This window comes from Agelaius phoeniceus, unplaced genomic scaffold (assembly GCF_051311805.1).
Source record: "Agelaius phoeniceus isolate bAgePho1 unplaced genomic scaffold, bAgePho1.hap1 Scaffold_225, whole genome shotgun sequence".
NCBI classification, from domain to species: domain Eukaryota; kingdom Metazoa; phylum Chordata; class Aves; order Passeriformes; family Icteridae; genus Agelaius; species Agelaius phoeniceus.
The window spans coordinates 2,870-18,886 of NW_027509900.1; the positions used below are offsets into that span (position 1 = coordinate 2,870).

Consider the following 16,017-nt stretch of genomic DNA (forward strand, 5'->3'; position numbering starts at 1 on the left):
ACCATCCCTAGAAAGCCCTGGGAGGTCTCCATGGAGCCCCTGTCCCTGCCTGTGACATTCCAGCTCTGGAACAGCCTGGAGAATCTTGGAAAGTCCCCATGGAACCTTTCTGAGGGCCTGTGACAAATCTGACCGTTAGCAGGCAACCATCACCAGCCCCCTGTTGCTATGGTCAGTTTCCATGGCAACCATCACCAGGCCCCTGTTGCTATGGTCAGTTTCCATGGCAACCATCACCAGGCCCCTGTTGCTATGGTCAGTTTCCATGGCAACCATCACCAGCCCCCCCGTTGCTATGGTCAGTTTCCATGGCAACCATCACCAGGCCTCTGTTGCTATGGTCAGTTTCCATGGCAACCATCACCCTACCCCCTGTTGCTATGGTCAGTTTCCATGGCAACCATCACCAGCCCCCCACGTTGCTATGGTCAGTTTCCATGGCAACCATCACCAACCCCCCTATTGCTATGGTCAGTTTCCATGGCAACCATCACAAGCCCCCTGTTGCTATGGTCAGTTTCCATGGCAACCATCACCAGCCCCCCACGTTGCTATGGTCAGTTTCCATGGCAACCATCACCAGCCCCCCTATTGCTATGGTCAGTTTCCATGGCAACCATCACCAGCTCCCCCTGTTGCTATGGTCAGTTTCCATGGCAACCATCACCCGCCCCCCCCATTGCTATGGTCAGTTTCCATGGCAACCATCACCAGCCCCCTGTTGCTATGGTCAGTTTCCATGGCAACCATCACCAGCCCCCCCTATTGCTATGGTCAGTTTCCATGGCAACCATCACCAGCCCCCCTGTTGCTATGCTCAGTCCCTTGGCAGCTCCATGGAGACCCCATGCCAGGGGTGGTTGCCATGGACACCAGCTCAGGCCTGCAGCCAGAGCCCGTTGCCATGGCAACCATTGGCAGTCCCATCCCCAGGCTGATGGGATCCCAGAAGCACAGAATTGGCTGAGCTGGGAGGGACCCATCAGGATCCTCCAGTCCAACTGCTGGCCCTGCACAGGACACCCCAACAATGCCAGCCTGGGCCCGGCAGCGCTGGCCAAACGCTGCTGGAGCTCAGAGAGCCCTGGAGCTGGGACCCTTCCCTGGGGAGCCTGGCCAGGGCCCCAGCAGCCTCTGGGCAAAAACCTTTTCCTGACATCCAACCTGAGCCTGCCCCGACTCAGCTGCAGCCGTTCCCTCCACTCCTGTCCCCGGGCACCAGAGGGAAGAGGTTCCCACAGCCCCAGCCAGGGACCCGCTCCCAAGGCTGCTGCCATGGCCACCAGGGCTGGCACCAGCTGGGATGCTCGGTTTCCACGGGCCGGGCTTCAGGAATGGGATTCCCCAATTTCCTGCTCTCGCTAAAACCGCGCTGCCCTCGCTGCCCTCCCACCTCCCATGGAAAGCACAAAAGGCAAAGATCCCAGGCTGGAATAAGAACAATTTATTGCCAACAGCAAAGAGATAAGGAACAAATGGAACAGAAACAATATTGATAACAGAAGGGATAAATAAAACTTTTTACAGGGAAAACTAAAACACATCTCACTGAGTCTTCTTGGCCACAATTTCCCCTGTCTGGAAAGGACACCCTTCTCCGCAGCGATAGAGAGAGAGAGAGATTCCCTTTCCTGCCCCTGGCAATGACCTGAGGTGGGAGTGGATATAATGACAGGGCCATGGCCAGACCCTTATGTTTTTCAATTCCACATCAGGTCATTGCCAGGGGCAGGAAAATTGACAGCTGTCTTCCCAGCATGGATTACAGGGAAAATGGATCCCCAGGGCTCTTCCCAACGTGGCACCTCCAATGGAGAAAGAAGCTGGATTGGCGCATGAAGCTCTTCCTGCAGCTGGGGCACTCGCAGAACTTCCCTTACTGGCGACTCCATTGGTGTCTGCTCAAGTCCAAGCTCATGGAGAAGCTGTTCCCATGAAGTGGGGCACTCGTAGGGCCTCCCTCTCCCCGGTGTGGATGCGCCGGCGGGTGATGAAGGTGGATTTTTTCTTGAAGCCGTTCCCGCAATATGGGCAGCGGAAGGGCCTCTCCTGGGTGTGACTCCACTCATGCAGGCAGAGATTTGTGCTGGTCTGGAACCTCTTCCCACAGGTGGGGCACTCGTAGGGCCTCTCCCCAGTGTGGATGCACAGGTGGGTGATGAGTTCTAAGCTGCAGCTGAAGCCCTTCCCACACTCCCCACACTCATAGGGCCATTCCCCAGTGTGGATCATCTGGTGGCTGATCAGGGTGCTGCTCTGCCTAAAGATCTTCCCACACTCCAAGCACTTGTGGGACTTCTCCCCATCATGAAGCTGCTCAGGGACCACCAGCTCTCAGCTCTGGCTGAAGCTCTGTCCACCTTCCTGGCACAGGGTGGGTGTTTCCTCCTCAGAGCACCCTGGTCTGGGTTTAGAGCCCCTCCTCCTGTGGCATCTCTGGGGATTTTCCTCCCTGTTGGATTCCTGTGTACTAGAGTTGCTCAAAACAGCCTCTTCCATGAGGTTCTGCCATGGAGATTTTTCCTCCCTGGTCTCCATCCTCAGCTCCTTCTCTGGGGGAGGAAAGACAAGGAGAGGATGGGATTTGCCTCTGTGCCAGAGGGAAGGGAAGGAGATCCCCCCAGTGCATCCCCAGCAGGACGGGGTTGGCAGCAGGGCTGTCCTGCAGCCGGGGGTGATGCTGGGCTGGGAGATGGAGCAGGAGAGAGGGGGAAAGGGGCACTGACTTCCTCCTCACCTGCCTGGGTGTTCTGGTGCTCCTTCCTCTTCCTCGCAGCCTCCTCTTCCATCTGGCAAAGTTTTGGGGATGGGAAATCCTGTTTTGGGAAGAAAACAAAGGGTGCACACAATGTCTTTTGTACTGGTTTGAAGGCAAACCAGGGGGAGAGTCTAAGGCAGAACTACAATTTAATAAGAAAATGAAGATCAAGGCAATGATACAGAAACACTGCCTTAAACTGACAGAGTCAGGATATAACCTGACACCCTGTTGGTCAGGGTGGTGGCAGCAGTCCCATTAAATGGTGGCTGCAGTCCTGTTGGAGAGATGAACGTGATTCTGTCAAAGCAGTGGTTCTGTAGAAGGGTCTGGTCTTCCTCTGAAGGTCCAGTGGTGGTTCTGGAGCTCTTGTCCTCTGGGAATCCAGTAGGCAAGCTGTTCCTGGTTGTAGCAAGCCTCAGCTTATATCCAGGTAGGAATGCTTGGATCCTCCCCCTGGGCGAAGCATCCCACAATGGGATGATGGAATTTTATCAGTCCTGCAGTGACACTCAATGGCCCATTCACAGGAGATATGTCCCCTGGAGGGCGTTATCAGGGCTGTGTCATGGAAGAGATCAAGAACACTGCCCCACCTGTTTATAGCAGTTGATGAAGATGGGGATTGAAAAGATGCATTTGGTTCCATCTTACACTGCAACCTGAAACAGTGGGGTAATCCCTGCTCAGGGGGTGAACACCACCCCCCTTACCCAAACTGGCTCAGGTGTAAAACCCCCACCCTGGGAAGGCCACACACACAGGGGACAATGTCACACTTGCCCTGCCCCAGGGGAGGTCTCTGTTCTTGTCACTCACTCTTGCTCTCCCTCCTTTTCTCTTTCTTTCCATCTCTCTGTCTACCCTACATTTACTGTTCAATAAAATCCACTTTGGATTTGGTCTTCTTAGGACCTTAATTGGGGCAGAGGCATCTCTCTAACAATTTTACTAGCCAGATTGTGACATTATTTTGGCACAGTGAGTTTACACACTGTTCTCTGACCCCAAGTGCCTTTGACAACAGCATGGTTCCCTCTTCTGAGGAGGTTGTGCTTCTCTCTGGCGGAACTCTTGGAAACTTGGACACAGCTTCCTCTGAGTGACGTACAGGAGAGCTGATGAGGAAAACGGCTGTTGTGGGTGGCCAGTGTTGTCCCTGTCCCTGTCACCCCAGGCCATTTCCCAGGGAGTGCCCCTGTCACCCCAGGCCATTCCCCAGGGGCTGTCCCTGTCACCCCAGGCCATTCCCCAGGGGGTCTCCATCATTCTCACCCCAGGGAATGCCTGGGGGGTCTCCCTCCCTCTCACCCCTGTGCCAGGGGGTGCTCGGGGCAGTCGCTGTCCCTCTCAGCCCAGGGGATGCTCGGGGGTCTCTGTCCCCTCACCCTGCGGGATGCTTGGGGGGTCTCCATCCCTCTGGCCTTAGGGAATGCCTGTGCAGGGCTGGGCACCAGGGGCTCTGTGTCCCTCTCACCGCTGAGGCTGCTCGGGGCTGGGGGGGCTCTGCCACCTTCTCACACCTGGGAAGGCCGGGGGGGTCTCTGTCCCTTTCAGCCCTGCTGTGACCCCACCCAAACATCATCGGGGGCACAGGGACAGAGACACCCCCAAAGCCCCAGAAGGGCTGAACCTGGGATTTGGTTTGGGGCTGAGGATTTAGGAAGGGGCTGAAATTGGGGCTGGAGTTGGACTTGGGGCTGAGATTTGGATTAGAGCTGGGATTGGGGTTAAGGCTAGACATGGGATTGGCTTTAGGGCTGGGGTTGGGACTGGGTCTGGGGCTAGACAAGTTTGGAACTGGGATGTGATTAAATACAGAACTGTGAGTGTGTCTAAACGTGGAGTGAGATTGAGACCAGGATCAGGGTCACGTTTGGGACTGAGCTCACCCAGAGCAGGACAGGAGGGATGTCACTGCAGGATGGCCCTGGCATTGTCCCAGCCCTCCTCAGACACCTCCAAACATGGGGGGCAGCTGGGTGCCCCAAGATCCAGGTGTTCTCACGCTGCCCCTCAATACCAGGTGAGCATTCCCTGAGGGCAGCCCTGACTGTGACCCTTGGGGCTCTGGGATCAGCCCTCACATCCCCGTGGGAGCAGCTGCAGACAGGGTGGGAGATTGCTCCCCACCCCTAATTCCTGCAGAACAGTGAAGCCCAGCTACCCTTTGCTTTTGGTGCCTCCTCCTCTCCATTGTCCTGTTTTAGGATCTCTGTATCTTACCCATACATCTTGCTTCACATCATCTTTTTCCTGTACATAGTGGCGAATTACAGCAGGAACTTTACTTTCCCCCAAAACACACAAGTGATTTAACACAAATAAACACTTTAACAATCTTTCTTGTGGCTCTCTGATATGGGTGTATTTACCCAGATATCTTTTCAAGGTACCATTTGCTCTCTCTACAATTGCTTGCCCTGTAGGAGAATTAGGGATGCCTGTCACGTGTTCTGTCCCCCACAATTGCATGAACTGCTTTATTCTTTTGCTACAGTAAGCAGGCCCGTTATCTGTCTTGATGCGCCGTGGCACTCCCATTACTGCAAAACAACTACTGAGATGTCTCTCCACCTGCCCTGCTTTCTCACCAGTTTGTGCTGTGGCCCATATAAAATGACTGTAAGTGTCTTCAGTAACGTGCGCATACTTCATCCTTCCAAACTCAGCAACATGTGTGACATCCATTTGCCAGGTCTCATTTGTGTTCAGCCCTCTTGGGTTAACTCCCCGACCTAACCCGCAGCCCCCATTATGATGACTACATATGGCACAGGCTTTGACTATTGCCCGTGCCTCCTCCATAGATATCTGAAATTCTCTATGGAGGCCTTTTGCATTTTGGTGAAACATGGAATGTGCCTCTCTGGCCATAGTCTGCCTGGGAATTGGAGTCGCTTGTGTGATTGAGACTAGCTTATCTGCTCGCGCATTACCCTCTCCTAGACCAATAGCCCACTTGTGACTTCTGATATGGATAACAGAGAAAAGATGTTTCCTCAGCTTAATTGCCCTCTGCAACTGTATAAACAGCTCATGGAACCTCCTGTTTTGAACCTCTTTTATAGAGGCATCTTCTATTCGCTCACACGCTCCTGCAACATACACAGAATCTGTCACTATGTTGAGAGGCCCAGAAAAGTGCATCATGGCCCATACAACAGCCAACAGCTCCATCGTTTGTAAAGTATCCAACTCAGAAGCCTGGAGAATCTGATGGTGCCATTGTCCCTTTTCCTGCCAGGTTACTGCAGCCGTTCTGGATTTTCTTCCTGCATCCATATAGACTGGTATAGCATCCAACAGGGGCTTCTGTGATCTTTTTGCGTATTGAATCCAACCCCATTGCCCTACCCAATTCAACAGTATATTGGGAATATCATCAGTGGCAATCACGCTACCAGCTCCCAACAGAGCCTCTTGTAATTCCATACTGTTTGTCAGGTACCAGGTCAATGCATGTTTCTTCATTGGTATCCGTATCTGATCAGGTATGTATGTATGTATTTTAATATTTAATTGCAAGTTCTGGGGGGGGGGTAACAATTTGATCAGTAAGTATCCATCCTAGATATTTCCAAGGTGCAGATAATTGAATTTTTTAGGAGCTACAGCCAATCCATGTAGTTTCAGGGCATTATGTATCTTTTGAATTTGTTGACCTGTAAAAGGTTGTGGCTGTGCAAATAAAATCTCATCCATATAATGATAAATGATTGTTTCAGGCCAGGCCTGCCGCAAAGGTTGTAAAGCATTGACACAAGGTTGACACAAGGTGGCGCTGTTGCGCATCCCCTGCGGAAGAGAAACCCGTTCAAATCTCGTGTCTGGCTCTTCCCTATTTAACGCCGGTAAGGTAAAGGCAAACCTCCGAGTGTCTCGAGGGTGAAGAGCAATAGTAAAAAACCAGTCCTTAAGATCAACAATCCAAAGTGGCCAGTCCCTTGGCAACATAGCCGGGTTAGGTAATCCTGGTTGTAAGGCTCCCATAGGCTCCATTGGTTCATTCGCAGCCCGCAAATCATGTAGTAAGCGATACTTCCCGGACTTCTTTTTAATAACAAAGATAGGGGTATTCCATGGACTTGTTGACAACTGTAAATGACCTTGCTTATATTGTTCATGTACTAGTATATGAACTTGTTCCAGACTTTCCCTTTTTAACGGCCACTGCTTAACCCACACTGGAACGTCCGTGGTCCAAGTTAATGGGATTGGGAAAGTCCATGCAATGGCCATTAGCCTAAAGGGTGCTCATTTGTCAGCACTACTCCCATTTGAGGCAAAATGTCCCGACCAACAAGACACTGTACAGTAGCGGGCAAAGGTACAACTGAGAAAACACTCCACAAAGTTTTTCCATCAATAGTTACCGATAACATGGGTGATTTTCTTGCAAGTGTTAGGCCTCCAACCCCGGTAACTGTCACTGTGGTTGTCTGTAATGGCCAGTTGTGGGGCCAGAAATCCGGACTAACAAGGCTGGAGTCCGCCCAGTATCCAATAAAATCCTTCCAAGGTTTGCCTCCCACCCCGATACTCCATTATTACAGTGCGCTTTGGTCGGTCATTCAGGTTCATTGTTAATAAAGTAAGTCCTCCAGTGGAACCAAATCCTCGCTCCCCTCTCGACTGTGATTGACGAGGGGGTAAAGTTTTAGCCATTTGTTCCAAAGGAACCAACTGAGCTATCCTTTGTCCTTTCTCGATTTGTATAGGTGGAAAAAGACTCTGCACCATAACAGAAATTTCCCCGGTATAATCAGCGTCTATTACCCCAGGTAAAACAAACAATCCCATCATGGTGGCCGATGATCGTCCCAGGAGCAAAGCTCCCATAAGTTGTCCATCAATGATGATTGGTCCCTTTATTCCAGTCGGAACCTTTTCCTGTTAGGTGGTCATCAATGTTACTGCTACTGAGGCTGCCACGTTCAGCCCGAGGCTCCTGGCGGTGGCTGCTTGTAGGGAAGCTGAGCTGAGGTGTTGACAGCAGCTACTTGTGTCTGGGCGCGGCGGCTGGTGGATGCGCTGGCTTTCCCGTTTCCCGAGCGGCGTTGGCAGGCTCCGCTGTTGTGGGTATCCAAGCGACAATTTTGGCACCAGACGCTGGCTGCTTGACAAGCCCGTCACGTGTGTCCTATACCTCCACACTGGTAACATTTGAATCAGCCAGTAGATGAACCCCGTGGAGTATTTATTGCTGCTGCTTGTAGGGGGGCAAGAGCAGCTAACACCTGACTCTGTGAGGCTTCTGCCTGTTTTTGTAATCCTGCTCCTAACTCCTTAATAGCATCTACTAACATTGCTTGATTCCCTACGGGCACATTCGCCAATCGTTCTAAAGCTTCTTCTATAGACCAATTAGCTCCTAGGGTATTTAATACGTTCCTCGTAGCCTGATTACTGTTCTGGAGTGCACATTGTTTTAACAAAGTACCCGTCATGAAATCAGGGACTCCTGCCCGCTCAGTAGCATTGGCTACCTTATCTATAAAAGATCCAAATGACTCATCTCTCCCTTGCTTTATTCCCATATAAGAAGGAATCCCCCCTGGCTCTTTTATCCTATCTATAGCCAACCGCACCAGGCGCATAGCCTCCCGACACTTATCAGGACCGAGTAAGGCTTGTGCTTCTGTCCGAAGAAAAGGCCCTTGACCCATTAACTCCTCTAGGGTCACCTGGCTGCCGTGCTACTGCTACGCATTCCTGACAGAGTGACTGCCAGTGTGCATTAAACAAGAGCTGCTGATGCTGAGTGAAGATAAGCTTTGCTATTCCTCTGCAATCAGTTGGCAGCAAAACCTGAGTCCCCCAGATATAATCAAGCATTTGTTTTGTGGGCTCATCGGTTACCCCAAATTGACTAACTGTGGACCATAATTGTGACAACAACTTCCAGTCTAGAGCAGTTATTATTGCTTGAAACCCGCCTCCTGCCACAGGAGAATATATCACCGGACAAGCAACATCCATAGCTGCATTTATAGCCTCCTCATCCCCCGTATCCATGATATTCTTTGTTACCGCTGCCCATGCCTCCCTTCGCCCCTGTGCAATGGCCCCGACTAGGCCACTCTCTGACCAAGGGATCAGCTCATTACTAGGAGGAGGAGATGGAGGGTTTGACACAGGCGGTGCGGACGGTGCTGTTGTAGCACACGCAGGGGGTGAGCTGCTGCTTGAAGCAGGAGCCGATGTTGGTGGCAAAATGACTGTAGATGTGGCAGGGGGTAACAGACAATTAAACCAGTCCCCATAACTCTTATTCTTTTCATGTGCCACGCTAGCTTGCTGGGCAGCCTTCTTTTCTGCCTGATATTGTAATAACTCATCATGCACAACCCGCCACAGCTTTCCCAACTTTTTTGCAGTTTTATCATCATCTATGACTGCCTCCCACAGCTTGTGCCCAAATTTATGCCACTCCGTTAACTCATGGACTGTATGAGGATTTTGAAAAACTCCCTGTTCATACCCATAAGCTAACAACCCAGGAAGCTCTTTCTGCAAATCTATGCCCTTAACCTGACGCTTTTGTAAAAAGCAAGTAAATAAATCCTATGCTGCTTGCCTTTCTCTATCCATTTTAAAAACGTCAGCGCTGTTGCAGCCCTACAAGGTCTCGGCAGCACGTATCAGCCGGGCTCTCCGTTGAGGTCACCCAGGGCACGGCACCTTCCCTTTTTCAGTGGTGCTTATTCGCCGTCCTTGCTGCGACAGGACCGAAGTCCTACACCGATTCACCGTGGTTGCCGTTGCCGGTATCACGTCGCAGGGTCACCATTTGTTGGATCGGCGGAAGAAATGCGACACACAATATGCGTGATCAGCAAGTCTCGAACTTTATTGCTAGTTCACACATATTTAGATTGGTGTTAATGAAGCTTATACATATTGCAAAGCTGAGCTCATTATTGGTTAATTACTTATCAGTCAACCACGGCTACTTCTATATTCTTATGGTTATTTTGTTACTGCTTCTACATTCTTGTGGTTATTCTGCTGAAACTATCCTATATTTCTGGCAAAAGATCCTCTCCTCAATCCTGCTGTTGCACCAAGGGCACAATGTCCTTGTCACTGGTTGGACGCTGACTGCTGAATCCTAGAATTGCCTTCTTCTAACTTAACCAACGGTACTAGGTCGAGGTGACCTTTCTCAGCTAGCCAACTGTCCACAAAGCTCTCCACAGACCTCAAGTGCTGTGTCCATCTCTGGGCCCCCTGGGATAGGAAAGAGGAAGAAATTTGTAGGAGGAGGAGTAAAGAAAGCAAAGGTGAAGCAAAGGAAATGCTCAAGGCAATTTAGGGGTGGCTGCCAGGCAGCCCTGGCTCTGAGCAGCAGTGTCTGCAGTGGCACAGGAAACTCCCAGCTGATGGGAACAAACTTTCTGGCTGACTGCAGAGGCCAGGACAAAGCTGAGTGGTTTCCCTGGTGTCCCCCAGCCCTTGCTGGCCCCAGGGGCTGATGGCATTTGTGCTCCCTCAGGTTCATGTCCCCACAGCAACAGCATGGGGGGGCTCCTGCCTGCTGTGAGCAATGCAAACAGGGGCTGCTGAGCCAGTGCTGCCGTGTCTGTGCCTGCAAGAATGGAGCACCTTCCTTGTGTGAGCTGGGGGAGAGGCCAGGGCTGCAGAGGGGGGATGTTGTTGGCAGCTGCATGAGGATGCTCTGGGACGCTGCCCTGGGCTGTGCAGTGCACTGGGGATGAATCAGCCCCTGCTCTGCTGCTCCTTCCCGTCTGCCCCAGGGCCCTTGCAGAGCCCCAGCCATGCTGTTTGCCCCCAGCCTGCCCACGGCCAGCCTGGGGCTGCTCACGGGGGTTTTTTGTGCTGAGCATTGGCCTGGCCGTGTTCTTGAGAGAGCCTGGGCAAGGAGCCTGGAGCCCCCAGGGCCTGGGCTGAGGCGTCAGCGCTGCCCCAGCAGTGCCCATGGCCTGTCCCTGCTGCAGCCCCGGCACTGCCACCCCCAGGGCTGTGCCCAGCCCCGAGAGCACTCAGGCCCTGCAGCAACACCAGGGCCACCAGGGCAGCGGGGCAGGGCCACGGCAGCAGCATTGAAAACAACAAGTGCTGCTGCTGCTGCTGGGTCAGCACTGATCTGCCCCCAGCTCTGCACACAGACATTGCTGCTGCAGCTCCAGAGAAGGCAAACAAAGGGCATCTGCAGAAAACTTTGCTGGGAGAGATCCTTTCATTCCTTTAAAGCCACCAAGAGCACAGCCCCTCATTGACACAGTCTGTGGCCACAGGGAAGGTGGAGAGAAACAAAATGAGAAATGGCACCTAGAATGACATTTCTTTGTGGAAAATAGTTTAAAAATTGAAACAAAGGAAAAAACACCTATAACCAACCAACAAGAAGTACCAAGGATTAGTTTTAATACAAGTGATTTGCAGAAACTGGCCAGCAGTTTAATGTTTCTGAAAGCATCCAATCATCAGTCTCCACACTGCAGCCTTGAGCTCCTGGTTCCTCAGGCTGTAGATGAGGGGGTTCAGGGCTGGAGGCACCACTGAGTACAGAACTGACAGGCCCAGATCCAGGGATGGGGAGGAGATGGAGGGGGGCTTCAGGTGAGCAAATGCTGCAGTGCTGATGAACAGGGACAGTACAGCCAGGTGAGGGAGGCAGGTGGAAAAGGCTTTGTGCCGTCCCTGCTCAGAGGGGATCCTCAGCACAGCCCTGAAGATCTGCACATAGGAGAAAACAATGAACACAAAACAGCCAAGTAACAGAAAAGCACTACCCATAAGAAACCCAAGTTCCCTGAGGTAGGATTTGGAGCAGGGGTGCTTGAGGATCTGTGGCATTTCACAGAAGAACTGGCTCAGGGCATTGCCATGGCACAGGGGCAGAGAAAATGTATTGGCTGTGTGCAGCAGGGAATAGAGAAAGGCACCGGCCCAGGCAGCTGCTGCCATGTGGGCACAAGCTCTGCTGCCCAGGAGAGTCCCGTAGTGCAGGGGTTTGCAGATGGACACGTAGCGGTCGTAGCACACGATGGTCAGGAGGGAAGACTCTGCTGCAATGAAAAAGACAAAAAAAATAGTTGGACTGCACATCCAATGTAGGAGATGTTGCTGGTGTCCCAGAGGGAATTGTGCATGGCTTTGGGGACAGTGGTGCAGATGCAGCCCAGGTCAGCGAGGGCCAGGTTGAGCAGGAAGAAGAACATGGGCGTGTGCAGGTGGTGGCCACAGGCTACAGTGCTGATGATGAGGCTGTTGCCCAGGAGGGCAGCCAGGGAGATGCCCAGCAAGAGGCAGAAGTGCAGGAGCTGCAGCTGCCGTGTGTCTGCCAATGCCAGCAGGAGGAAGTGCCTGATGCAGCCGCTGTTGGACATTTGCCGCGGCTGCACGTGGGCCCCTGTTCATGGAGAAAGGACAGTGACAAGTCAGGAGAGGCTGCTTGGAGCCAAACCTGCCCCATTCCCTGTAGACAGTCCCTACAGCTAGAACTCACTCACCCTTCGTCCTGCTGTGGGAAAACCTTTGGCTGGAATTAGAGCACAGTCACACTCCCAAGCTACCCTGGGATAAACCAGACCCTGCCCAGAGCAGAGGGATCCCTGAATGTCTCACCTTCTCTAAAGGTCTCTGGGCAAGGTCTCAGCACCCCCTTGTGCCAAGGACACTCCCGGCTCCCTTGGCAAACCCAGCAGCATTTCCTCAGCTGTGCAGCTCTGCCCTTCCCCTTGGGACATTCAGGGAACTCCCAGAGGCTCTGGCACAGATTTGCACCCAGGAGGGCAGCTCAGAGCTTGGCAGGGCACAGCAAGGAGATCCCTGGTTGTGCCCATGATGGGATCTCAGGGAGGGGGCTCAGCTCATTCCTCTTTGCCATAGACTGCTTTGCCCACAGCCCCACAGGTGCCAGGGAAGCTTGGACACCCCATTCCCATGGACACCCCTGCCTGGCAGGAATGCCAAGGGCAGTGCCTGACTCAGCTGCTGCAAATGCCAGAGCCTCCCTGAGAGCAGCAGATAACAGTGCCAATGTCAGGGCAGTGCAGAACCAAGAGCAGATGTTGTGGTGCTGTGCCTGAGAGGGCAGGGCAGAGACAGCCGGGCACTCAGGACAGTGTTCCCGTGCCCAGCTGTGCCCGGCACCTCCCACACACCAACAGTGCCCTCCTGCCCCAGCACTGCTCTCTTCAGCCCCCTCTGCTTCCCTGAGCATCTCCCTGGGCCTGGACATTCCCTCCTGAGAGGAGCCTTGTCCCTGCCAGCGCTCACAGAGCCCATCCCAGCCTGTGTGCCCTGCCTGGGGCCCTACAGAAACCTGCCTGTGTGCAGGGCCCTGGCTGGGGCAGGCTCTGTGTGCAGCTGGGCAAGGGCAGCTCAGGAGAGCCCTGCTGGGCCCTGCAAAGGTGATGCTGCTGCTGTCCAGGGCTGAGGAGTGGCTGAGGGCCCTTTGGGAGGCTCCCAGCAGAGACACTGATCAACTGAATTTACAGTTCTGCAGTCCCTGTAAAAGTTCAAACATTAGTTTGATGATCCTGTGTGTCCCTTTCAACTCAGAATGTCCTGGGATTCTGGGATTACAATTCCTGTTCTGCTTCTCTCATCCCCTTGTTTTTTTATAATCAAAAGAGAAAAAAAAAAAAAAAAAACCCTTGCAACAGTGTTAGAAGAGTGAAGTAAAAACCAGACATTAATTGGAAGCTTCCAGGTGTCCCAGTGGGGATGGGGCACACCTGGGGCCTGATTTCAACAATTTATTAAGGTTGATTAGTTAGGAAATTTAACAGGAACATCCAATAGGAGATTCACTTACCCCAGTTACACACCCCTGGCTCAATCCATTGGAGTAGGTCCAAGGGCTTCTTTGCCTTCACTTTTTATTCTGACTGCTCACATTCTGGTCAAAAACCAAAATCTTCTTCTTGTAGGTCCTCTTCCTGATAATAAGACTATACAGGATACTATATGTATTGTATACTATATGTATTTCAGGAATGCATTTAGACAATCAGCTTATTTTTCTAAAATCAAAGAAAAAGGTTAGGGAAAATAATAGAGTTAATAAAGGATTATAGTTATAGATGTATATAATAGTAAGAGAGTTCATGAAGGGTTTAATAGACTTAAAAAAGGAATATAGATTTATAACTATGTAATAGTAATTTATAGAGCTACAAATACATGAAAATTGTATAAAATGAAAAAATCTTTTTGTCATCACCCCAACGTTCCCATCCTTCTCCAAGCAGGAAATTGAAAACACTCTCAGGAAAGCTCCTGATCTTTACAACAATCCCAGGCTTACCTTCTTTGGGAAGTGCCCTCCGGAGCAGTGTCCAGGCTGGTCTGGAGCTGGGAGCAGCCCTGCCCCACCCAGCCCCTCTCAGCAGCAGCCCCTGCCCTGCTCAGGGCGGCTCCTTCCCCCCAGAGCTTCTCCCCAGTGCTGGGAGCAGCTGCCAGGGCTGGCTGAGAGCTGTCCCTGGCAGGCAGCAGAGTCCCTGCCCCAGCACAGCGCCCTGGGCTGCAGGACCCTGCTCTGCAGGACAGCCCTGGGCACCCCTGGCTGCAGCCCCGGCTGCTCAGCCCTGCAGCAGAGCCTGGCAACAGGAGCTGCCTTGGGCTGTGCCTGGGCTGGGGCAGCAGGGAAAGCCAGCCCTGCCCTAGGGCCACAGCCCTGCCCTGGAGCAGCCCTGAGAGTCCGCCTGAAAGGTCCTAAAAGCTCTGGGATGTGCCAGCTCCAGGAGATCCCTGCAGGAACTGCAGCTTCTCTTCCCACAGCCAGGGAATGACTGTTTCAAACCTGGGATGATTTCTGCTCTAGTGAGCCCTGAGTGAGCTCTGCTCTGTGCTCCCAGGACCATATCAAAATAAAACAGAAGACTGAAGAAAGAAAAGAATACAGCAGCAGGAGCAAAGAATTCAGTCACCATGTACTTATCTACACAATGGATGCTCTTTTATACCTCTAGCCCCTCCCAAAGTCTTGTCAATCAACTCCTTCTTCACTGTCCAGTGGTGGAGATCACTGTCTCACACCTTGATTGGAGGTCAGGTGCTGCCATAGTAACAAGCCAACCCTCCCAAATGCCCCAACTACTGAGGCCGTCCTGCGATAACAATGCAAGGGGGAGGGGAAGGATAACTATACATCTACAAAACTTCTCTGAACATATATTTAATATTCACCGCTTAATTGTGAGACTCAACCATAGGATTACTCATCTATAACACTCCCCCCTTTTCTTTTTCTTGAAGTCATTTTGCTTGAACAATTAGGTAAAAAATTTTCTCTCCCTCTTGAATGTGTCATGCCAGCATCTCTTGATGTGGGCAAGGACAGTGGGAACAGGAGGAAAAAATCTCAGGTTTTCCTTGGAGACAATCATTTGGAATGGGCAAAAGGGCATCCCAGAGGTCCAGTATGGCTTTGACTCCCATCTACCATGCCTATGTGTCTGCTACCCATAGTTGGTGTATCTTAGGGATGAGTACAGAGGCCAACTCGGTCCTGCCCTCCAGTCCCTGTTGAATTAAAAGACAACTGAGGAATGATAGAGGTCTGGTATGGCCTTTTGTCCCTACCTTACCATGCCTACAGGGGTGCTACCCACAGCAGGGCTATGGAGCCTTCTTGGTGAGGAACAAAGGGGCCAACCCGGTCTTGCCCTCCTTCCTTTGTCTTATTTTCTTGAAGAAGCTGTCCCATTACCTTTTACAGTCCCTTGTGTGCTTCCTCTCAACAGATGCTGGTAATTCTCACCCATTAAAACAGGAAAACAGTTCTCAAGCTGGTTGGTGGAAGCTTGACTCTACTTTTTGGGCATCTTGGTGTTTTTCTGGTTGTCTCTCAGTCTCTGCTTGAGAGTCAATCTTGTTTCACCCAGCCTGGATGTTACAGTCCACTCTTTGGGTTCTTCTACTGGGCCATTGACTCTGTTGCACTGAGTCCATCCCCGCTCTGCAGTTCGCATGGCTGATTCAGTGGTGAGCAGTACCTGAAAGGGACCTTCCCACTGGGGAGTTAGAGACTGACCTCTCCATGACTTAATCATCACCCAATCCCCGGGATTAATGTTATGGATTCTGAAATCCAGGGTGGTAGTTTGAGGAATTGCCCCTTTATGTCTTAGCCCTTCTAAGGTTTGTGCTATAGACATCACTTATTTCTTGGCATTGGCTTCCCCTTCCTCATAGGTGGCAACCTTCTGGGGTGAGGTCAGGAAGGGCAACCCAAACATCATTTCAGAGGGTGACACCCCCAGATCTGACTGGGGTTGGGTTCT

At 51.9% G+C, this 16,017-nt stretch overlaps 1 protein-coding gene across 1 annotated transcript in view; it reads right to left on the reverse strand.

Annotated features, from left to right (window-relative positions):
* Positions 1 to 1,914: 1,914 nt before the first annotated feature.
* LOC129133492 (hydrocephalus-inducing protein homolog) overlaps positions 1,915 to 16,017 on the reverse strand; it is a 48,274-nt gene continuing 34,171 nt past the window's right edge. Inside the window, exons 17-18 of the mRNA XM_077173135.1 lie at positions 8,869 to 8,979; positions 1,915 to 2,170 (exon numbers count right to left, since the gene is read on the reverse strand). Of these exons, the coding sequence (XP_077029250.1) occupies positions 1,915 to 2,170; positions 8,869 to 8,979 (367 nt within the window). The remainder of the gene's footprint in view (positions 2,171 to 8,868; positions 8,980 to 16,017) is intronic.